Source organism: Phascolarctos cinereus, unplaced genomic scaffold (genome assembly GCF_003287225.1).
Source record: "Phascolarctos cinereus isolate Bilbo 61053 unplaced genomic scaffold, phaCin_HiC Scaffold_4;HRSCAF=312, whole genome shotgun sequence".
In the NCBI taxonomy this organism is placed as follows: domain Eukaryota; kingdom Metazoa; phylum Chordata; class Mammalia; order Diprotodontia; family Phascolarctidae; genus Phascolarctos; species Phascolarctos cinereus.
In genome coordinates this window covers 395,431,936-395,456,901 of record NW_027555847.1, presented here as the reverse complement: position 1 = coordinate 395,456,901, position 24,966 = coordinate 395,431,936, and the positions used below count along the sequence as shown (strand labels likewise).

General features: G+C 38.8%; 1 protein-coding gene across 6 annotated transcripts in view; it reads left to right on the top strand.

The window, feature by feature from the left end:
* The window catches only part of SLC12A7 (solute carrier family 12 member 7), a 325,942-nt gene that overhangs the window by 263,121 nt on the left and 37,855 nt on the right, over positions 1–24,966 (top strand). For all 6 annotated transcript variants that reach the window (XM_078153300.1, XM_078153298.1, XM_078153302.1 and 3 more), the window contains exons 21-23: positions 732–839; positions 12,057–12,223; positions 21,191–21,324. In XM_078153300.1, coding sequence (XP_078009426.1) covers positions 732–839; positions 12,057–12,223; positions 21,191–21,324 — 409 coding nt within the window. The remainder of the gene's footprint in view (positions 1–731; positions 840–12,056; positions 12,224–21,190; positions 21,325–24,966) is intronic.

The window sequence follows — 24,966 nt, the reverse complement described above, 5'->3', positions numbered from 1 at the left end:
AGAAATTCCCATCTCTTTAACTCCAGCTGGGATTTAGAAGGCAGCACCAAGAGAAGACTTGTCTGACTTTTTATGCCACTTTGATTTCTGTCTCCGTGCAGAAATGTTATGAGAATAGTCAGTTCACCCTGACAGAAGTGACCATTTTTATTAGAATATTTCAGAAATTCTAGGATGTGACAGCAGCTGTGATTTTGAAGTCCAGAAAGTCAGAAACTTACTGGGGCTGGGAGGGGCTTGCTCTCGCTCTCTCTCTCTCCCCCTCTCTCCCTCTCTTTCTTCCCTCTCCCTGTCCTCTCTTCCCTCCCTCCACTTCCCTCCCATCTCTTCCACGTTGGCACTCTGGGCCAAAATTCCATTTGGCTAGAGCTGGTTACATTTGGACTTGGTTACCTAGGCTTCATGTATTGTTCTAGTTGGCTTCTTTAGGGTGTTGTATTAGAGGAGAGGAGGGAACACTTTAGACCTGCCCATACTGGTACCTTTCAGTGCTTTTGAACCCATTTCTGAGGGGCCACCAGTGCCAGTAGGGAAGCTGTGGAAAGGGATGAAAGAATGTGGGCAGTCACAGTGTAAGGGTTATTCCCCCCTACTTTTTAAGTCACCTTCTGGAAAACAAGTGAGATGGGGTAATATTCTACAGGAATATTTTTCATGGAAAATGTCATTGTCACAAATGAGAACTTTTTATTTATAAAACATTGTATTTGCTTTATTTCTTGATCTTGTAGGTTGAAAATGATATTTCAGCTTTTACCTATGAAAAAACATTACTGATGGAGCAGAGGTCTCAGATGTTGAAGCAGATGCAGCTCTCTAAGAATGAAAGAGAAAGAGAGGTAAACAGTCATGGGGCTTTTAAGTGTGGTTGTAAGTTTGCAAAAAGCACTTTGTTATTTATCGGTATCCAGTGTTAGACTAATGTTTTTGGAATGTTACTGAGTAGTAAACCTCTTATAGGTATGTTCTAAACCTAACTTTTAAAATAACCTTTTCTTTTCAAAACTGCAATGTAATTATGAAGATATTTCATCTTTTAGCATGCTGAGCTAATATTACTCTTAATCTTGTAGCATTTTCCCAAATCAAGTTGTTGTCTTTAGTTTTAGGACTTAAATTTTTTTATATTTAACAGTTTTTTAGTTGTTTGTAGAGGTGTATGTTTTAACTTTTCTAATCTCAGCCTGTCTTCTCCATACAGGATTGTATTTTTCTGCTATGAAACAGCAAATTTGATTTTAACATCCAGTATTGTAAAGCTCTCCAGATCTCAGTGGCTTTAAACACGCACTTTTTAAAATGTCTAAATCAGTATCTTTCACAGAAATTATTTTCAGGCACTGCCACCTTTAGCAAGGTGTCCATAAATCACTTGGAGGTTACTCCATGAATATCAGTCAGCTTTTCATTTTAAAACAGAACAGGGGTGGGGAACCCAAACATTTAAATCCAAATGACCATATGCTGTCTGAAATATCACTTGTGAAGAATATCTGAAGTTTCAAAAAGACCTCGTTGAAAAAGACTCCATTGCATTTCTCCTTCAGTTATGTAAACATTACTGAGGATTACATCAGAGTGGAAAGGAGAGAACTAAAATTGGTTGGCCTGTCCTTGTAGAAGAGGGCAAGATATTACATTTCAATTAAATTGAAATTTAAAGCATTCACTCTCATTCAGCTGCAATAAATTCCCATATAAAGCAAACTTTTGTAGCATATAGGAATAGACCAGGGGTGGGAAACCTGCGGTCTCAAGGCCACATGTGGCCTTCTAGGTCATTGGGTGCAGCCTTTTGATTTGAGTCCACGTTTTACAAACAGTTCCTTTTATTTAGTTCTGTGAAGTTTGGATTCAGTCAAAAGGCTGCAGTTGAGGACTTGGAAGGCCACAGGTTTCCTACTCCTGGGTTAGACAGTTATGGCTGAGGGTGATGCCACCTCCCTCCCAGGTGATACCCTTACCTCCTGGTCAAAAATGTAATTGCATAAATGGAGGCATCACTGAAGTTCCTGAGTCCTAGAAAGGAGCTTGTTTAAAGATGTGCATGAGTTATAAGATGGTGTGCAGTAATCCACCTGCTAAATTTATCTAGTCACAGTCATGCCGTCCTTGTGCTCACATACTGACATCTGTACTGATGTCTTTATAGGATCATCACCTCTTATCCTGTTAAGTAGCGCACTAATTCTAATGTTGAGTTTGTAACTTTATCATCACCTGCCATCATAGTTGAGGAGTTTTAACACAGAAAAGCCTTTAAGAGATCATTTGGTCCAGCTATAGATGAGGAATCAGTTGCACAATCTGAGCTGGGAGAGATAGCAAAGACCATCTAATCCAACTCATAGCTAACCATGAATCCCCTCTACATCATCCCTACCGAGTGGTTATTCTAGCCCTTTGTTAAGCAGTTATTTCCATTTTTGTACACCTAGAATTGTTTACACCTCCGTTTGTAAGAGGAGTTTCCTCACTTGGGAGATTTTTTATTATTATTATTATAATTATTTATTAATTATTATTATTATTATATGACATATCTGGTCCCCATCCCTGTTACCCTTTAATTGTTGGTGAGTTTTTCCTTACCCCAAGTGTAAAGTCTCCTCTTTGCAATTTACACCCGTTCATTGTTCTAGTTCCTAGTTCTTCTGGGGCCAGATTCCACAGATGCACCTTAGCCACGGTGACATAGCTGGTAGGTACAGTAAACACTCAAACCTAGGTCTTCTTACTCCCAAACTAAGGTTCTTTCTACTATGACACACCTTTCATAGTTTTCCTCTATTACTTGTCCCTATGATTTCTTCATTCTGTAAAGAGACATTTGCCCCCCTCCACAGTCTGGGAGATTCTCACCTCCATTGAAACATTGAACATGACTTGCCTAAAATTTCATGGCAGCTGGTGAGCATTTCATCTTTTTTTTTTCCTCTTGAACTTTGGGCAGTCATCAAGCAATTTATTAAGTGCTTGTTATGTACCAGCCACTGTGCCAGGAATCCCTAGACAACTTCCTGAGCCTAGCTTCTGATGACTTCAGTAAGAAACCTGCTGACTTGATGCATAGGCATTGATTATCTTAAGGTTCGTGTCTGAAAATTTTCATTGGTGCTTCTCATCTCTATAAAGGAGGAAATTGGAAAAAATAATTTCCCATTATAGATTTTTGGTGTTAAGATTGGTTCCTGTTGATAGAGTGTGTACAGTAATGAATAACCTTTTATTCCAAATGTTATTGCAAGGAATAGCTATTTAGGTGTACAGAGGGTTACAGAGAGGCACACAATATAGGTAAGTGGTTAATAATTGTTAAACTTGGAGAGGCAAGACTGATTCCTCTTGGACCTATCAAAAGCTTGTTGTCATGGCTTCTTGTCTGCTTTGATACGGGCACTTAACCAACCACACAGTAATTTTTGAGCCAGTAAATAAGTCAAGTAGCGCTTTCACCCTTCTCCTCTACAAATGGCTCAACTGGAGTTAGCATTGTTGGGGGAACAGGGTTAGGGTTCATCTTAAAAAAACAGCCTCCTGCTTGCTACTCCATGATTTTATTACTAGTTGCATATCACTTTCTTGTCCTTACTGCTTTCAAGTATTTTTCATTTGAAAATGAACTGCAGCTGGGTGTTGTGGCTCACACCTGCCATCCCTGCTAATGGGAGAGGCTGAGACTGGTGGATACCCTTGAGTTTGGGGAATTCTGATAGTCGTTAAGGCTGAAGTCGATTGGTTGTCCACCCTACATTTGCCACCATGATGGTGCATCCTTGAGAGCAGGAGGGACAAACCTTCTCAGGCCAGAGATGAAAGAAGCCAAAGCTTCGTGTCAGTCAACAGGGAGATCAGTGGCTGGTGAACTTGCAACCAGTCTGGAGAGAATGAGGAAACCCAGTCTCAAAATGCAACAAGAGAATAAAGTGCATTTGGTGTCACTGATGGCTTTCAAGCTGTTTTCCACCAGAAGACTGAAGTCTCAGCCAACCCTTAGGTTGTGTTTGCTTTGCTGGTGCTGAAAATGGAAGCTTTGTTGACCTCTCCATAATAAGGAGAACATGTGTTTTCTTTAAGTTCTTTCCAAAAAAGAAAGAAGTAGATAGAGTAAAGTTTATCCTTACTTTTCTCTGTAAACTGAGGACTTAATTATTGTGGCTAGGCACAGAATAAAACAATAGAGAGCTTAGCAGATATCTTACAGCTTTAGCTCTACCATAGCTGAATTCACCAAAGAGATATTAAGTAACTTTATCATCAACTTTATTAAAGTGACAGCTATGTGCAAAGCACTGTATTGTCCACTGCAGGGATAGGAAGATAAATTGAATGGATCTTGCCCTCAAGGAGGGAGCTGGGTGACATAGTAGATAGGGCATTGGCCTTGGAATTAGGAAGACCTATTCTTATCTCCCTTCCCCTCTCCTTCCATATTTAATAACTGTATGATTGTAGACAAGTTACTTAGACTCTCCGCCTCAGTCTTCTTATCTGTGAAATGGGGCTTATAAAGCTATTGCCTCACAGGATTTGTTGTACCTTCTCTAGGGTACCATACATATCTTTCTAATATATCTTTTCTCCTTTCTCATAATCCTCATTCCCTTCTCTAACCCCGAGCTTTAGAAAACAGCAGCTGGCTTGAAGGGCCTTTTCTGCTGTGCTTTTCCATTCAAAGGTGTCAAGGTGAAGGTCAGGGAAGGTGCCCCCAGTAAGAAAGAGGTATATGTAACAAGTACCATTGTATTCTGATACAGTGAGGAGAAGGGAGCCACCTGATAGGACCATAGTCTTCCTTTTAGCCCTGTTCCTCAACATGTTTCCACCCTCTGCTGTCATGTCTATCCTTTATCATAGCTTTATCACAGCCGGCTTAAGGTAGATCACACAGAAGCTAGTGTAACATCCTGGCCCATGCATCCTGTGAGACTAATTTGCTCATTAATATGATTTGGAAAGGTAAAAGCTAACCTTCTACAAAAAAAGAGTTCTAATTGCATTTGTTGAAGCCAACCACTGTGACCTAACACTTGTTAGGCAGGACCTTTCTGGCCCATGTAGTCACTGCCTTCACGTCTGCATTTTGGCTCTGCTCTTGGCCCATGTATTTTGGGGATTTTCCTTCCAGAAATACAAAATTTCCTTCCAGAGCTCTTAGGTCCCTAGCACACTGCCTTGTACTTATTGCTTACTAATAAGTGTGCTTTTTACTTACTTATTAACTTAACAAATATGCTTATTACATACTTGTTGAACAGTGAGCAAATGTTCCTACAGCTTACTCTACCCAGTTCTTAAAACCAGATTTGATTTTTCCCATTGTTAGGGCCCCCCTTTACCAAAACACTGTAATCTGGAGGAACATCCTGAGATATGGAAGATGAATCTGGTCCCCTTAACATAAGTTCAAAAATGAGAAAGAAGAGAATGTGTTTGTCCCCTACCCTGTTATCTGTTCCCACCTGAGGATTCCCTCATCTTCACCTGATAGCTAATGTATTTCTGTTTCTGAAAAGGGGATGTCGTTTACTTGAAACCCCATAGACTTGGAAGTGTTGGGTTTCAGATCCCTGCCCATACTTAGTAGAAGCAGAATGTTAGCTGTACATAATCTGTATAATCTTTTACCTGGATGTGGGTGGAAAAATTGGGCAGCTGATGCTAGCGATAATTACTTTCCACTTCACTTTGACTCAGGGACATAATATTGCCTCTTTAGAATTGGCAAAAGAAGGTCATGGGGCACAAAGCATCTTGTGCTTCTTTATAGAAGCTTACAAAACACAATGCATTTATGTTCCAAAAAATGCAAATTAATAAAAACCACGATTAGATTTGTAAGCTCCTGGAGAGCAGAGATCACATCTTTTTCTTCAGCGCCCAATACAGTGAATGTTCAGTAAAAAACTGTGTGGTTGATTGTGTCCTGTGTCTCAGTAGACAAGTTTGCACACATGATTTAACATCCAATTTGCCCCAGCTCAGTGTTGCTAGTAGTTTTTTGTAAGGTAGAAAAAGGAACATGATAAAATGAAGTTATTTTTGTGGTTTTTACTCAAATTATATTTTGGGGGATCTTAAGTATTTTATGCGAATGTAGCCAGTTACTCCAAAATACTTTTTTCCTGAGTGAAGAAAACTTTCATATTATATCATCTGTAGTCAGGAGACATCATTGAAGTAGCAGTAGTAGGAGTAGCAGCAGTAATAATTGTAGTAGTAGTGATTATTATTCTAATACTATAACAATAGTACTTTTTAAATATGAACAGATTATCTTAGGAGTAATAATTTTTTTTCCTTTTGTCTGCTTGTACCTGGTGACCTTGATGTCCCAGATTCAGAGCCTCTCTAATGAGTCTCGATGCTCTATCAGAAGGAAGAGCCGCTCTAGCCTACAAGCCATTGGTCAGGATGTACAGGCCCTGCTGCCTAATGACAGTCAAGAGGAAGAGGTAGTTTTAAAGTTGTACTGGTTACACATTCCATCCTAATCCCAACACTTAAAGTGCCACAGCTGTGCATCCTGGATTATGGTGACTAAGTGTTACTGTATTTTTCAAAACCAGGCTCAAAGTATCTGTTCTGTTCAGCAAATTCAACTGTCTTAGAATGTGAAATTTTTCTTAAAGTTAGTTGTCTTTATTTACCATTCAGGGTGGTCTTTACCATTTTCTTGTTAAACTGCAAGAGAGTATATTTAATTCAGATATCTATCTTCTGTGGACTTTATTGTACAGACTGATAATTTATAGACTGGTGTTTTTCCTTACCACCTCTTGAGACTTCTGTCTGGATTTTGGTACTTTTATAATTTAGGGCAAAAAAAACTTCATAGGCTCATAAATCCATCTCTGGAAGGGAACCTTCAGGGGCCTTCCACAACCCCCTAATTTTTACAGATGTGGAAACTGAGAAACAGAGAAATTGAATGACATCCACTATAACCCAATCTTCCATCTTTTAGACCAGTCTCTCATTCCACTGTCCCACACACAGTTTTATGTTTTAAAGTTATTAGACTGCTGTATTACAAATAAAACCATTTGTTCAGAATCCCCGGGATCTTACTTATTTGTACATGGATGATGTAGCACTCTTTACTTTTCAAAGTGCCTCCACTTGTATTTACTTAATCGATCCTCTCATAATCTTGTGAAATATTGCAGACTTTCTTTTCTCAGATGAGGAAACTGAGACAGAGAGGTTGAGTAAGTTTCCTAAGGTCACCCAGGCAACTCATGAAAATTAAGATTAGAAGGTAGCTTTTAGAAATGCCCCACCATGCTATGCTGTCTTCCATTCAGCACTCTTCCTAGCTTCCTTGCTATTGTTCCCTTTAATTTATTACTAGGAATCTCATTATACATATTTACTTCAAGCTTCTCAGACTAAAACTCTCAAGCCATAGCAAAAAAAAAAATCATACAGTATCTTTTTCAGAGCTCCTTTATTATTAAACTATGCCTTGTCAGTGATGAATCAAGATTCCTTCCAAATACAAAGGAATATATTTATTTATTTCCATTCAGATTTGGAATGAAATCTGTGTTTTTATTTGAATGTGATGTTGTATGATTTGGGAGTCTATGCTAAGCAAAACAGGTCCACTCACTTATTGGACTTCTTGTTTTTTATTCTTCTTGAGACTAGAAAGGGTTATCTCATTAACTGATGAAAAGTACCAGTCTAAATAAAGAGACTTTTCATTTGTGCTTTCAGCTTCATTATACCTTTGGTGGGAAGAGGTCAGGGCTGCTAAATGGCGTATTGGTTTAAAGTAAAGATGAAACTCCTTTCCTAGGAACCTGTCAGACAATGAATTTCATTTAGACAGAGTAAATTTCAAGCTTTCACAAATAAGTTGGAAATAAGATTTTTTTTCATCAGAGAAATAGTTAATTCAAGAGGATGGTCTTGAAAAACTAGGACTAAGATGGTTTGATTTGATTCTTTGGCTCCTTAATCTTATTCTTGTGGCCATTGCCATCAGTGTAGGACTAAAGCAATCCAAGTTTTTCATCCTATGCAGTAGTAAGGAGTAGATCATGTCTTTGCATGAATACAACATCAAAGATCTACCTTATGGAACTTCCTTCCAGTGCTGTGGCCTTTTGTGGATTCTCATGTAGGTTATTTGTGTCTTTACATCTGTTTTGTGACTGACCCATACTTGCCAGTCACATGTCCCTGAGGTTTGTCCTCACACTATTGGCCCATAAGACTTCATCAGTAGTGGCTCATTCCCTATTTACACCTACCCCGCATCATTCTTTTGCCCTTGAATCACCTGCAAGTTTTGAGTTTCCTGAGATCATGGCGTGCCATGAATCACCATGTTACGTGGTAAACCAGAAGACTGGTGTAAGAGAGGTTACTTTTGTGACTGTGAGCAGCTCGACATCATTTGGATGTGGGAAGGTACTATGAAATTTTGATTTGTCAAAAAAAATTGGATCTGGATTTCTGCTAATGCCTTTGTCATTTCTTAGGTCACTGCAAAAATAGAGGCCATTCTTTTTCCATTTAATAACATCTTATTGGGCAGCTAGTTGGCTCAGTGTATCCATTGAGCCCCAGGAATCAGTAAGACCTTAGTTCAAATCCAGCCCCAGAGACTTACTAGTTGTGTGACCCTGGGCGAGTCACTTAACCCCGTTTGCCTCAATTTCCTCATCTGTAAAATGATCTGGAGAAGCAAATGGCAAACCACTCCAGTATCATCACCAAGAAAACGTCAGATAGGGTCATGAAGAGTCAGACACAACTGACTGCACAACAACAAAAAGCATCTTAATGCATGTTAACATACATACACTTCAATCTGAAGTCACCTAGTTGACCCTTCTTCCACACCCGCGGTTCACCCAAGAAATCTGTTTTTCAGTTTCTGTTGATATTTTTGTCTGCTTTATCATGATGAAAGAATGAAACGAGCCATTCTACCTTTCAATTGCCAATTAAATTATGTGATAAAATATGGCACTTTAAGTGTTTTTCCTGTACAAACAGGATATGCCTGTTTATGTAGCATTGTGACTTTTGTTCTCTTCCCACCTGGTGCAGATATAATTTCTTGATTTCATTTGAAATAGTCATATGAAATCAAAAGCTTTAATTATAACTGCTGAAAGTTTTTCCCCCTCTTCTGTGCCATGTTATTTATATTTTAACATTATTTGGTAGATCTCGTGTGTCAAGTTGCTGCAGAATGGAAAATATTTTGTCATTATTTCTGCTATAGCTTTTTTAGGGGGCTGTGATTTGAATTGGATTTGAATTTTTTGAAACTTATTTTCCAGTGCATTTTAATGTAATGTGTTTTCAGAAATACCTTAATGATATTCCTATTCTTGATGAGTATGGTCTCTTCTGATTTAGCTGTGTGTACTTTAAACAGCCACAGATCTCTTTTGCCACTGTTGTGGTCAGAAATCAGAGGGATTATGTCAGTATTTACAATAAGGAAGAATTATGGGCTTTCCCCACAATACTGTCAATTTGGCACTTGACACTACATTAATGTTATATTGCAAAGTGTCCCAGAAGTCTTCGTATACAGTAAGACTTTTGGGACAGATATTCTTTGTAAAACTGAACTGTAAAATGCGTTAAACTAGGCTCATACAACCTACTCACCAGAGTAGGATGAATGCAATTCACTGAATTACATAGCTGTGGCTACCTCCAGGAGGAGAATTCCAGCTTCTTTGCCTTGTAAACAGTGTTCCCTTCATTTTAAAATAAGTGTGAGCCAACAGCTGTGCTACAAGATCAACGAGCTATGAAGACTAGCCTTCACGTCCTAACGTAAGAAAATAAAATTTAATGTCAAAATGTACCGGCCTGTGTGCTGACATCCTAGAGTATGCTTGGCTTAAGTCAGGCCAGCCTGTTTGCCTCTCCTGCAATTTGTTTGATAGATGCTGGATCCCTGGTGAACTGGGGCAGAGCATTGTCCAGGAGCTACAAATTGGCCTTTCTCTTAATGTCTCTCTTCTTCCCTCCCTCCACCCATTTGCTCTTGCTATCTCAGTTATGCATCGAAGGATTCTGAGAAAGAGAGGCAGGAACATTGACAAGAGAAGTGACCTCCAGAGCCAGGAAGACCTGTCTTCCAGTCCTGCCTTTGGCACCAATGGCTGTGTTGACCTCTCTTTACGATTCTCTTATGACCCTTAAATTTCTGTGTTAAAGAGAAGGTACCACCTGTGTTATTAAGAATGAATTTTCTTATCTAGGAATACTGTAGGATTAAAATCACAGGTCTAAAACCTCTATCCTTTCCTGGCCTACCAAGTTTCCTTTAGAGATTCAACAAGAAAAGCTTTGGGGAAATAGCACAGAGTTGCTAGTCACACAGAGATTAGTTTAATCAGCTTACTTCCAACTGGACCAACTCAATTTTATCCTCTTTCTTGTAGGAGGCCTCTATAACGGACTGAATGAACACTCGTTGAACTAATATTTAAATAGTGATCAGATTTGTTTACCACCCTTCCTGCATTTCTAGTTGAAGTTTAAAAGTGAAGGCAACCACTGAAAACATGAATAATTTCCTTGAGATGAAAGACTATTACTAATCCTACCTGTTTTTGTAAATTTAAGGCCTCTCAGAAACATGTCATGGGGGTCGGGGTAGAGCTGTAGGAATCTGGAAAAAGTGAGTGATTTGAAATTTGGCATTTCTTTTTGTGTCCTGTTGTTTTAGTGTTTGATAGAGAAGAGAATGGGGGAGAATTACGTCCAAATTCTTTTACTGATAGAGCAGGCTTTGAAATTAGCGCTATCCTAGCCCCATCTCCAAACACCACAAAAGTTCCTCCTCTCCCTCATTGCCGGCTTTAGACTTTGGTTGTTGGCGGAGTTGCTGCAAGCTGTGGACAGCCCAATCTCACATCTTCTCAGATGGAATGTACTACTGCAAACCCTTCTAAATCTTTTTCAAGCCATAATCAAAATTAATATATTAAAGAACCTACTCAGTAATTAAATGTAATAATAACATTTAGCTTTTCACCTTCAAAGCCTTTTGTAAGCATTAATTAACCTCTGTAAGATCCCTCCAGGGGGTCAGGCAGATGTTTTGTTTCATGCCTGTTTTGCACAAAGGGAAACTGAGGTACAGACACTTATAAACCTCTTCTTAGCCCATGGGTGGGTTGTAAGAAGGGGATTGAGATGGGAAGAAAAGAAAGGATCACTATCAAAGCTCACTCTTCCTATGCCTGTGAAAAGGAGGGAGCTTCCTGCTTTCATTTTTAGTTTACCTTGATTTGCTATTCAGGTGGTACACAATACTATGTGTGTTGTCTTACCTGTTATGTGTTTTGATAGAACATTTGTGTTCTCTCTCCTGCCTCTTGCTGCCCCAGCTATTCTTGATGTATCTATAGCAAGGCTGACTGTCTTTTATCACTAGACAATATGGCATGAAGAGCTCCTAGGAATTCCCCTGTCTCCTTCACGAATTCTCTTCTGGCCCCCCAAAAATGGTTTCACTGCTACAGTACACTATTAGAAAGGCATAATTTGGGGCAGCTAGGTGGCACCGTGGACAGAGCACCGGCCCTGAAGTCAGGAGGACCTGAGTTCAAATGTGGCCTAGCTGTGTGACCCTGGGCAAGTCACTTCACCTCAATTGCCTTTTAAAAAAAAAAGCTGAGACGAGAAAGGCATAATTTTGGATAAAGGCATTTGTGTGTTTATGTATCCTTAGAAAAGAATAGATAGTGTTTCAGAGCTTGGGCTCTGCCTACGGACTGGTGAGGATCAGCCTGAATGGAAGGGCCTTAATAATGACATCAGGACCCCTGCCATCAGTTTGGAAGAAAAGAAGAAAGGGAGAGAGAGGAGCGATGAAAATGAAGCGAGGAGCATTCTGAAAACTAGGGCCTCTTCACAATCATGCCGAGCCTTGATCCATCAAGCTGTTTTCAACCATTATTTAGTTTTATAAAACTGTTGATGCTTCTTTGATTTTGTGCAAACATTCCATAAAAGCTGAACTTTAAACAAATCTCTTCTTTTTTTGCTGTTCTCCCCCCCCCCAATAGGCTCAGTTAATACATGACAGAAACACTGCAGCGGTGGCCAAGTCCAAAGCAGCAGCTGCCCCGGAGAAGGTTCAGATGACCTGGACTAAGGAAAAACTGGCCTCTGAAAAACATAAAAACAAAGACCCAAATGTAGCTGGATTCCGAGACATTTTCGCTTTGAAACCGTGAGTAGCTGTGTTGACCTTTTGGGTAAAATCCCTACTTTATTTAGCAAAAACAACATAAGAAGAAAGATGAGATGCCCTTTGATGATTGGTGGTAGTCAGCCAGTACTGAAAATTCTAGGTAGCCTGAAGAACAAAATGCTCCTTATTCAGTTTAATGAACATTAAGTACCTACTATGTGTCAGACACTGGGCTAAGCTGTTTTCTGTAAATGATGGGAAGCAAAGAATCAAATATCTACTTATTTTGTTTTCCCCCCAAGTTCTAATTTTGCACAAAGACCAGGAAGGTATGAAGGGATGTCTTTTCCCCATTCAAATACAACCAGAGCAAATCAGAAATACATGCTAGCCATTTCCTCGAAATAAGGCTTAATTTCTCATTATTGCTTGCTGGTCCGTTACCTCCCAAACTGTTACTCTTCGTTTTTATGTGCAGACAGCCTTATGTCTAGAAAAGTAAACTTTTGGTTATGTGGAATTACCACTGAATTGCCATTTTGACCTCATATCCCTTCTTGATGAACTGGGATCTGAAACAATGAAAATATTTTAAATAAGTTTATGAGAAAGGGGATGATTTCCTTATGAGTCAGTCCACCTATGGGAGGAAAGTGGGAGTCTCAGAGCTGGTTTCTTGCTCACCCCAGCACTTCTAGATGTCTAAATGCCAGGTTCTCTGTGTGAAAAAATATTCAGGGGGATCCTAGCAAAAGGAAGCACTCTGTTGTCCAAAAAAAAAAAAAAAGGGTGACAAGGGGCACAGAATTTTGCCCTAGCGGTAAGAATTATTTTCCTCAGGAAGGTAAGCCATTTTCTCTTAAGAAAGTGCTTTACTTAAACTTAACCTGAGTCCCCACAGGCTTGAGCCCCTGGGAATTGTTTTGAAAATGTAATGTGTTTGTACCTGAAGTAACAATGTTTTATATATTTGTTTCCTTTCCATGTAGAGAATGGGGAAATCTGTAAGTTACATTTGATTTATTTTAGGTTGTTTCCTGGTTTTCTAGTGTTTTACATTGCATGTCTCCTTCATCAAAAGCCCCCTCCATGAGTTACAATGTATACCTGACCCCTGTGTTGAAGCATGTGAATGTGATTGGCATAATGTCTCCTGCAAGTTTGGGCTTTTGATGTTTTGTTTTTCTCCTGCACCTAAAGTTACTTATTCTTAATAAGTATATATAAATTTATCACCTGGATGGAAAATTGCAAAACTTGTCAAAAGTTTGGTCCCCCAGGTGGTTTACTCCCTGAGGGGCAGATGTTTTTCCAAATCCCTATTTAATCAGTGCTATAGATGCCTGGGGCGATGAAGAAGCAGTTGGTGATTTGAAGTTGTTTTATGATCTAGTCAGTCATTTACATTACCAAGAATAGGAAATGACTAAGTCAGATGATTTATAAAATAGCGCTGTAAAAACCCATCACAGATTTTTCTGCATATGAAAAGTGAGTCAGGCTAAGGAAACCATGTGACTATGGTAAATTTTTCACCTGAGGCACAAATGCCTTGTGTTTTCACTCTTTCTTCTTCCCATACTTAGTGGAATGGTAAATGGGTTCATTACCATTCTTTGCTGGGAGAAAATTTTCCTCCATGAAAATAATCACTCTGCTTCTACTTAGGCCTTTCACTTTATTGTTTTTAATATTGATATCTTTTGTTCTGTCACCTTTCTTTCCTGACCCTGCCTTCAGCAAACTATCTCTTATTACAAAGAGTTACACAAAAAAGGGAAAAAATGTTAGCAATACTAATGTGAGTCTGACAGTATATGCAATATTCCACTTCTATAGTTCTCCACTTCTGCAAAGAAGGAGAAAGAGGTGCATATTCTCATCTCTCCTTGACCAGGTTTGATTGATAATTGTACAGCATTCAGGTTTGTTCTTCTTCCTACTTTAACTTCCATAGCTCTTATTCTGTTTATTATTTTCCTTTTTCTGCTTACTTCACTTTGAATCATTTCATAAAAGTCTTCTCGTGCTTCTTCTAGCCATTGTTTCTCAAAGTACAATATTCTATTTCATTTACCTAGTACAATTTGTTTATCCATTTGCCAGCTATAATAGGTCTTCTTTCTTGACCTCCCTGCTCCCCTAATTTTTTTTAATGTCTTGGTTACAATTGAATACAGCACCTGAAAAGGTGTTCAGCTTCATTCCATAGCATTTTCTGGATTACTTTTTCCTTTAAGCTATAGCAGTACACTTCTTAAGGTTAAGATTAATATGCTAATGAAGAGCAACTTTGCCCCACTGCTTAGAAATGGCATACCAAATTATCATGGATGGTAACTTTTGGTCCATTAAATAATAACTTGTGTTTTTGTTGAATATATTCAAAAAAACTGGAACGAAGAGAATTCATCAAATTAGTTCATCAGATAGACAGTCCATCAAATGTCATATCCTTCCTAAAATGTGCCAGGACCAATATTTAAAATAAATAAATAACCCTTGATGCACCTGAAAATCTTTGTTTTTCTGAAGCCTTTCACCTTGGAAGGGAATGCTTTGGCTGTGTATCCATTGGCTGTTGTCTAATGATCCCAAAATATAAGGGATGTATTAGCACTACTTGATTTTTTAAATTAGCTGCATTTCAGGGAAGTAGCTTTTACTTACAAAATTTTTCAAGATGAGCAATTTCATGTATTTGTATCCAAGTCTTTTCATTTTAAATACCTCTTAACACAATGGTCTGAACATTTTGGAAATAAGAATATTTTGGAAATAATATGTTCTTCCTATGTAATTTGTCAGAAATCCTTTTCCAGATTGCCTATTAGCTAATTGGGAAAAAGTTTAGACTTGAGTACTTAGCTCAAAGTTAGTATTACAAACAAGTTTGAGTATGCTTTCACCTTGATAACTTCTGCAAATTTGGCAGAATAGGACCCAAGTGAGTGGCACTGAAAGAAAATTATTTCTACCACCTTTATTTTTAACTCCTGGCCTTGAAAAAAGAAATGGCTGGCAAATTTATGACATGTATCCCTCAACTTGGTGGAAGAGAAATAATTTTGTATAGTGTGAGCTGATTCCCCCTTTGCTTCTCCTTTGCTTTGTGCAAACTCCACTGTGCAAACACATTTTAAAAACTATATTCTATACAGAATTTTCTGTGAATTACATTTACCAAAGAGAAAATTGAAATTTAAAAATGAGTGTGAACACAATCAAGGCCACGATCCCTTATTCATTCATTTCATCACACTTATTTATTCCATCTTGATTATGGTCATTCCACCTTTCTTGATACTATTAATAATCAATAAGCATTTTTTAACACTTAATTTTCAACAGGCACTGAGCTAAGCACTGGGAATTCAGAGAAAGGCAAAAAATAGTGCCTGCTCTCAAGGAGATGAGAATCTGTTGGAGGAGAGACAACACGCAAGCAGCTATGTACAGGATAAATGGGAGATAATTAACAAAAGGAAGGTAGCATCATTGAGGGGGTTTTGGAAAGGCTTCTTGTATAAACAAGGGTTTTAGCTAAAACTTGAAGGAAGCTGGGGATGAAGGTGAGGAGGGAGAGAATTTGGAGTTTGAGGAACAGCAAGGAAGCTGGGGTCATTCAATAGCAGAATATGTGGGGAGGGGGAGTAAGGTATGGAAAGGGAGCTAGGTTTTGAAGGGCTTTGAATGTCGGAGGATTTTGTATTTCATCCTGTTGGCAGTAGGGAGCCACTGGAATTGATTGAATTAAGGAGATGACATGGTTAGACCTGCACTTTTAGAAGAAGATCAATTTAACAGCTAAGTGGAGGATGAACTAAAGTGGAGAAAGTCTTGAGGCAAGCCAGGAAGCCTTATAATAGTCCAAGCATGAGATGATGAAGGCATACACCAGGGTGGTGGCTATGTCAGGAAAGAAGGGGATATATACGAGAGATTTATGAAGGTAAAATAGATTGGACTTGGCAACGGATTGGGGGTTAGGGACAGTGAGAAGTCATGACTGCTAGGTTATGAGCCTAGGTGCCTGGCACAGTAGTGGTGTATACTCAACAGTAGTAGGGAAATTAGCAAAGGAGGGAAGGTTTAGGGGAAGATAGTAAGTTCAGTTTTGAATATCCAGTTAGTGATATCCAAGACGAAGTTGGAGATGGCAATCTTGAGGATAGGAGAGAGAGTTAGATAAGTAGATCTTGGATAGAGATAAGATCAGTAAGCAAATAGGAAGAAGAGAGGAGCATCCAGGACAGACCCTTAGGTGATAACAGATGGTACTTGGATGAAGATCTGGCGAAGGAGTAATCCAGTGGGTAAGAAGAGACCTGAGAGAGTAGTATCATCAAAACCTAGAGAGAAGTGAATATCAATAAGATGAGAATGATGGACAATATCGAAAGCTGAAGAACAGCCAAGAAGGATGAAAATTGAGAAAAGCCCATTAAACTTGGCATTTAGGAGATCATTAGGAGATTGAGCAAAAGGAAGTGGAGGCATCTATTTTATTTTGTTGTTGTTGTTATTTGTTTTTTTTTCCCTCCAGGCAATTGGGCTTAAGTGACTTGCCCAGGGTCACACAGCTAGTAAGTGTCAACTGTTTGGTCTGAGGCCGGATTTGAACTCAAGTCCTCCTGACTTCAGGGCCGGTGCTCTATCCACTGCACCACCTAGCTGCCCCGGGGGCATTTATTTTAGAAAGCCTTCTCAAGGGGAGGTTAGCCACAAAAGGAGGAGAGATGTAGAATATTGAACTAGCAATGATGAATGGATCAAGCGAGGGATTTGGGGAAATGGAGTTGTTAGCAGCAGGGAGCCACCCAATAGATGGGGAAAGATTGGAGATGAGTGACATAAGGGAGATAGTAGAGGGTGGAGGGTGGATATCTGCTGGAGGAGACAGAATGGCAGCAGGATCACTTGTGTGTGTAGGGGGCTTTGCCTTGGCAAAGAGAACAAACATCTCTTCCCAGGAGACGAGTGAAGGAAGCAAGAGTGGGAAAAAGCATCTGAATGATGTCCAGTAAAGAGAGAATTAGAAAGAGCTTTAGGCTAATGGCTGCACTAATATTGGTGAAAATGGTGCTTCAGACTTTTCTTCATTGTTTTCCTCATAATTCTTTGGATTTTAGAAGCAAGTTTCCTTCTGAGATTGGGAATCTGAACTTCAGATTCTGAATTCCTTCATCCCCTCAACCTATTTTTGTTATGTCAGCCATGGCTGCAAATCAGTTTATCACCACTTGTTATAAAAATATATCCTTATTAAAGCCCTGTCTTCTCTGGATTAAAAAAAAATCCCATTGTTATTATTGATGCCTTTGATTCACTCATGTTAGAGCAGTGGTGCTTGAAAAGTAAAGTTCCAACAAATGGTGACTATCATCTCTTTCATCTGTCATTTTCATCAGTTTTCTCTTCAGGCCAATAACTGGTTCAAAATATTCTTGGTTATTTCATCATTTACCTGTAATGTACATGTATTAACTCTGCTAGTCAGATCTCATCTCTCCATTTGCTGTAGTGTGATCATCCTTTTCTTATGTAGTTGATCTTTTCTTAACTTGTGCTGATGAAGGTTTATTCTTCTGTTGTCAAATAAGGACCTTTATAATACTCCCCCCCCTTTTTTTTTTGGCTAGGCAGTGGGGTTAAGTAACTTGCCCAAGGTCGCACAGCTAGTAAGTGTTATGTGTCTGAGTTCAGATTTGAACTCAGGTCCTGCTGACTTCAGGGCCACTACTCTATCCACTGTGCCACCTAGCTGCCCCAAATTATGCTCTTTTTTACTTAAGATCAAGTTATTTAGTGCATATTTATGGAGTATTATAATCTTTGAGACACACCTTTTAAAAAGGTACTATTTATTAAATTGGCATGGGATGTTGAAGGGGCCCTATATCCTTGAGTGCCTTGGGGAGAAAAAAGAGGCCTTCAAAAGAAGTAAATAGTTGAGAGATAACTGTTTCCTGTTTGAACTTTCAAAAATGATTTTTTCAAGATGGTTCTTTGGTATACAGAGAATAACCTTAAAGGTTCCAAACCTGCAGTTTTATTTGCCCAGCTTGCAATTTTCCAAAGGGTCTGGCCTTCTAAAGGATTTATTGTAAATTTTTTTTTTACTACCTGTTTAGTGTTTCTGATGTTCTTTGTATGAAATTGATGTATTTTCTAGCCAGAAGAGAAATATTATGAATCGTGAGTGACCTTTGTTCATTAGCCAGAACTAAAACCAAGTCCTAGTCTAATGCGGTTATCATTCTGTTTGCTTTACACAGTGTCTAAGGGAGAGGTTTGGTTTTGTTCTCTGCTTGAAAAATTGGATGTGTATTCTACCTATATATATCACAGTACAAATAGCATTGGACCATAAGCATCAGGGAACCTAGACCTTAGACTTGTATCTATGCCATTACCTGGGAGGATAGTCACGTCGGTCAAGTAACTTCTAGCATTCCTCGATTCTTAGATTCATACATGAAATAACAATGTGTGTGTGTGTGTGTGTGTGTGTGTGTGTGTGTGTGTGTGTGAGCGTGAGCACACTTTTCTCAGCAATGCAGTGATTCAAGACAAGTACAGAGGAGTCACAAAGGAAAATGCTATCCACATCCAGATAAAGAATTGATGGACTCTTGAGTGCAGATTGAAGCATATTTTTTTTTCACTTTATTCTTTTTCATAGTTTCTTCCTTTTGATCTGTTTATTCTTTCATAACTGTGGAATGGAAATGTTTTACATGTTAGCACATGTATAACCTATATCAAATTGCCTACCATTTTTGAAATAGGGGAGGGAGAAAAATTTAGAACTCTTAATCTTGTAAAAATGAATGCTGAAAATTGCTGTGATAAGTAATTGGGGGAAAATAAAACACTTAATTTTGTGCACATGGGCACATGTGTAGGTATAGATGGACACATGAATACATGTATTTACATGTATGCATGTATATACACATTTAATGTAGTATATGTAATCTATAAATGTTTACATTATATACTCATAAATAGGTGTATTTAGATGTGCCCATTTTGTATGCACAAATACACGTATTTACATATGCTTATACCTATACACACATGTATTTATGTACACACACACACACACACACACACACACACACACACACACAGACAATGTGCAGCATTGGACAGAGTGCTGGGCCTGGACCTGGGTTTGAATTTGGCCTCGCATTTGCTTTGTGACTTTGGGCAAGTCACTTAACTTCGGTTTGCCTCTGTTTCCTCATCTATAAAACAAGGATAATGATAGCACCTACCTCCCAGGCTTCTTGTGAGAATAAAATGAGATATTTATAAAGTGCTTTGCAAACTTTAAAGTGCTATATAAATGCTAGCTATTTCCCATATATGATTGTTATCCAGAGAAACAGTTCTTAATTCTTACCTTTACAATTGGATATCTTGAACTAACACTCTCTCTTTCTCTGTCTCTGTCTCTCTGTCTCTCTGTCCCCATATATATATATATGTGTGTATATACACACACACACACACACACACACACACACACACACACATTTTCCCTCCCCGCGCCCGTCCCTCCCAATTCATTTTGACTAAATTGGCTGGATTAAAAATAAAGGGAACATATTCATAATTCATTCCTGATAATTGGACTTTAGAATTGAATTTTGAAGTTTAAGAAAAATTAGTTGAATGGAGACATGTACTGTAAATGCATATTGCCAAGCTTGTGTTGCAAACCCTTGTGGGTTGGTTTGTTTTGTTTTGTTTTGTTTTAATTTTTGATGAGGCTTTTGTTACCCAAACCTTGCAGGATATAGGCAATTCTCTTAATCTAAATATGTAGCATACCAGTGTCTTGTTTTCTGTACATTAGATATTAGTTTTGTAGTTAATGTGCATGCAGCTGTGTATTTAATAACTATGTTAGAGTGTCCTAATGCAATATGACTTATACATACCTTGGATTGTTTAGTGTTCAGTCTTCCCAAAGAGTTCTTGAGTTGACTGGTAATCAATAGCATCAATGACTTTCACACTGGTTAGTTATTTTAGGTATAATGACTATTGTCATTCCCTCTGTTCTGGTGTTTTTACTTAGGTGGTAAGTTATAGTTTTATTTTTCCTCCTTATAAGATCTCAGTAGGCGATAATATGACAGGAAAGTTGAGTTAAGGAAGACCAGTAGGGGGAAAAAAACAACTTATACTGATTTCCTGGGATCTAGAAATAATGCTAGATAGTGATGGTGTGACCTGTTTTTTCATGATTGACTTGGGGTTTATAATGAAAAAGGTTTGCGGTGCGAGTGATGTCATCATTTTTTAAATGAGGAAATTGAAGTTCAAAGTCATTGTGATCTGCTGACAAGTATTAGAACTGAGATTTGGATTTAGGACCTCTGTTTTGATGACCGGTCCTCTGCCCCACTGGGGACCCAATTGGAACTGGCCAGTTGGGCAACACAGCTCCTTCCTTCCTTCTCCATCTCTCTATCCACATAGGGTATCAGACCCCTTTCCTGTGGGTGCTCTACCCACAGGAACGTACATTTTGATCATTGAAACCTCAAAAGATACCTTGGGATTTACAGGCTAGATTTTTTTCCCTTAAGGACCATGCCTTAAACCCATATCATTCTGGCCCTCATTGGTGGTCATTGGGTCCCAGGCCAAGCCCCACTTGGTTATTGTTTGAGCCCTGATTGGCTCACAGTGAATGTAAATAGCAGTTGTTTCTATTTTTGGCCAGAAACCCCGAGGGTCTTCCCCCGCCCCCTTTTTTTTTAGTAGGTAAAGGAGGCCATTTTCTGCTTCATTTCTTATAAGTCTAGCTTTAATCACTGAATTAGTTGACTTCTGTCTCATTCATACCCTCTCTAAGCAATGGAAAATAATACTGTTGCCAATAGTATGGGAAAAACAGGATTTCTTGAGAAATGGTTGGTTTTTAACTGAATAAGATTAAAATATGACATGGTAGTGATAAATGTTTCATTTCCTCTCACACACCAGAAACCAGTCCAACGTCAGGAGGATGCATACAGCAGTGAAGCTTAATGGAGTTGTCCTCAACAAATCCCAGCATGCCCAGCTGGTCTTGTTGAATATGCCTGGTCCCCCCAAAAATCGACAAGGAGATGAAAACTGTATCCTTTCTTGATGGATTTTACGCTGAGGTATACAAATAATGGTAACTTTTTGCAGTTTTTTATTTGTGGGATCGTAAATTTAGAGCTGCCAGTGACTTTGGAGGCCACTGTACTCAACCCCTATTTTGCAGGTGAAGAAACATAGCTAAGAAGTGTCAAGGATGGGATTTGAACCCAGGTCTTACCGGTTCCCAATTCCAGCACTCTATTTACTGCACCACACTGCCTGTTCAATGGTTTTCTTCTCAGCTTTTCTTTAAGAGGAGTTTTCTGTCTGAGCAAACAGTACAATACAGCAGACATTGTTCATGAAACACCTTTTGTCAGCAATGTGCTGGGGGCGTAAAGAGAAACGAAACTGTCTCTCATCTTCAAGAAGAGTCGGTCTTCTTGTAGATAGAGGAAGCGAGCAGGCTGTCTTTGGGGAAAAGAGTATGCATAATTTTCAGCCTGTTATCACTTGTTCGTGTAGTGTGCATTAAATAAGGTTTCTGAGAGAGAGGAATCTTGGCTGCTATAACAACCACAATAATAATAAAATGGTCAACATTTATATAAAACTTCAGGCTTAGAAAGTGTTTTATAATTATTATATTAGATGATTCCCATAATCTGGAAGAGAAGTACTATTATCCCTATTTTACAAATGAGGAAACTGGGGCAGACGGTTTAAGTGGCTTGTCCAGGGCTACACAGCTAGTAAGTTTCTGAGGCCAGATTTGAACTTGGGTCTTTCTGGCTGTAGGTCTGGCACGCAAACCACTAAGCCATCTAGGTGCTGCTGCTTCTAGGTTTATTCCAAGGCAAGAGCTCTGCCCGCTATATGTTTACTCTTTACATGTCAAGATAGAGGGTGGTAATAAGGCACAATTTAAAATGAAGAGGGGAATCCTATCAGCAAATGCCGAACTACTGAAACATCAGAAAAATAGTGTCTGTTAGAAATTTAAGCTAAGCATAACGGCATATAATGAGGTGGGAGGGGGAGACAGAAAGACAGCAGAGATTGAATTACAAGAAAATACTAAATTAACTCAATGTACTTTGCTTGCCTAATAACATTTAATGGAAAGTGACATTATCCTCCAAATATTTGAAAAGCATGAAGGAGTCCCAGGGGCATATGTAAGAATAATAGATGGGGTGAACTTGAACATGGAAAACTTTAGCCTTTATCAGATAAAAATGTCCAAATGGTGATGATAATTGAAATACCAATAGATGATTGGGAAATAGTGGAGTTACTTGCCGTATCTGAAAACTGGATTTGTGTTAGTAAGTGAGCATGGAAGGAGGCCAGGTGATTTTGGCAAGTTTGTTGGACAAGGAGACCAAGATTATATTCCCAAATCACTAATGTGTTGTTGGACTTTGATCACTGTACTTTAACCTCTGAGCCTCTGTTTTCCCCCCATTATACACAAGAGAGAAACAGTATTTCCCACATTACTGTAGGAGATGGAAGAAGGCTTTTATAAAGTGGCATCTGTTCTTGACATTAAAGGACTGAATAAATGTACAATATAGCCAATATTCTGAACATTCAGGCTCTAAGGTTTATGCTACTGCTTTTCCTGCCTTTGAACTGACCATTCTGTTGATTTAATATCTCCCTAGAACAGCTTTTCTCAGATCGTACATCACAGGAAGACCCCCTTAGTGGAATTAATTATACTTCTCTTTCTTCCCAGTTAACTAGTGCCATCTTGGATCTGGGATTGTAAAGGCCCCCAGTTATGAACACTTTTCTTTCCCCTTCCCTTTCTCCATATTCATTTAACACATTGATTGAACACCTGTTTACTGTGCACAAGGACTCGTAGAGGGGATAGATGATGCAAAGATGAAATCTAATCCTTACCCTCAAGGAACTTACAGTCGTTATGGGAGATGAGATCATTTCACAGATAATTTTGATATAATGTAGAATGAGATATGGGCCATCAAAGAGGGAAGAACAAGTTTACACTGGTTCTGACTCACTGGGAGGGTTAAAGCATTAATGTTGACTCTAAAAGGCTTTAAGTATGAATACTCTTCACCACCACCCCTTCCCCACCCCCACTTTCACTGGAGAACTAATCGTGTTGCATCTGAGCTGTGGTCTTTCTTTGAGGAGCAGTAGGAAATTTGTGCTTGAGTGCCCTGGAGGGTAGAGGTTGACTGGAAGTTTAATTATAGGTTTTTGTATGTCTCTCTTTGGTCACCATGGTCCACTTGGGTTACGTGTAGACAGAAGTTAGAGCCAATAGATATAGTCCCACAAGTGAAGCATATGTGTCTGGTACACGTAACTAAACACTGACCTTGATGCATAAGTTTTGCTTTAACATCTAACGGCACAGCAAATGATTCCTTAAAAAAATAGTGGGTATAAGCCATTAAAAAAAGGGAGATTGGACTGAATGAGGATATAAAAGGCCTGATAACTTAGCAGTAAATAAGATGTAGTCTAGGTGTGGTTATGAATTTTCCTCCTCCTTTCACTGTACTTAACCCTACTGTACTCTTCTAGTACAGTGGAGAGAGAATGATACCTGGATGAACAGAGAATTCCTTTGGGAGGTCAGTCAACATGCATTTATTAAATGGGGTGTGTGGGGGGAAGGGGTGCACTGTGCTAGGAATACAATGTAAGGCAAAAAACAAGGTTCACAAGCTTCGGGATCTCGAATTCTAGTAGAGGAGATAACATACAAATAACTATGTACATGCCAGATATATGTGATGGACATGGGAGGAAGTCTTACCAGGAAGAGCAAAGGGGACCCAAAAAGGAAGGATGAAAATAAGGAGAATAGTAGATATGACCCAAATCAGTTAAATAATTCTGAGCAGCCCTGATAAAAGGAGTGTGAGAGGGCTGCTTATTCTCCTGTAGCTTGTAAGTTCCTTGAGAGTGAAACTATATCCCCAATGCCTAACACATAGTAGAAACTTTATAAAGGCTTGTTAAATTGAGTTTTCCAACCATTGATTTAAATATGAGGTTTTGAGGTTAATGTAGGTTTTATTTATTCACATATCCCTTACTATGTATTCATATCCTCTACTATGAAACAGCTAGGTGGTACAGTGGATAGAGTATTAGATGTGGACTTGAGAAGACCCAAATTCAAATCTGGCCTCGGACAGTTATCAGATATGTAGCCTTGGCAAATCAAGGTTTTAAAAAAAAAAAATCTCTGCCTCAGTTTCTTCATCCGTAAAATGGGGTTAATAATAGCCCCTTCCTCTTAAGGGTTGCTCTGAGGATCAAATGAGAAAATATTTGTAAAGTACTCTGTGAACCTTAAATTGTTATATCAGCATCAATATTATTATCATTATTTTCATGGATAGACTAGATTTAATTGCCTTGTTATGGAAGCCAACAGAGCAAGGCTAACAATAGAGAACAATGTACTTGTTCTTTTATCATCTCAAAAATACAGCCTAATTGGGCTTCTTGGTTTGGACCCCTAACCTGGTTGTTCCGGTGTCTTGAGATCCTGTTAAGCTGTTTATGCCTTAGAGTTCCTCCACAGATTTGCAGATATAGAGAGTGCTAATAATTTTGTGATGCTTGTCTCCCTGTGAGTCCCAAGTGTTTGTGAAATAGTATTTCATCATCACTCACCAGTAATTGCTCTCAATTTG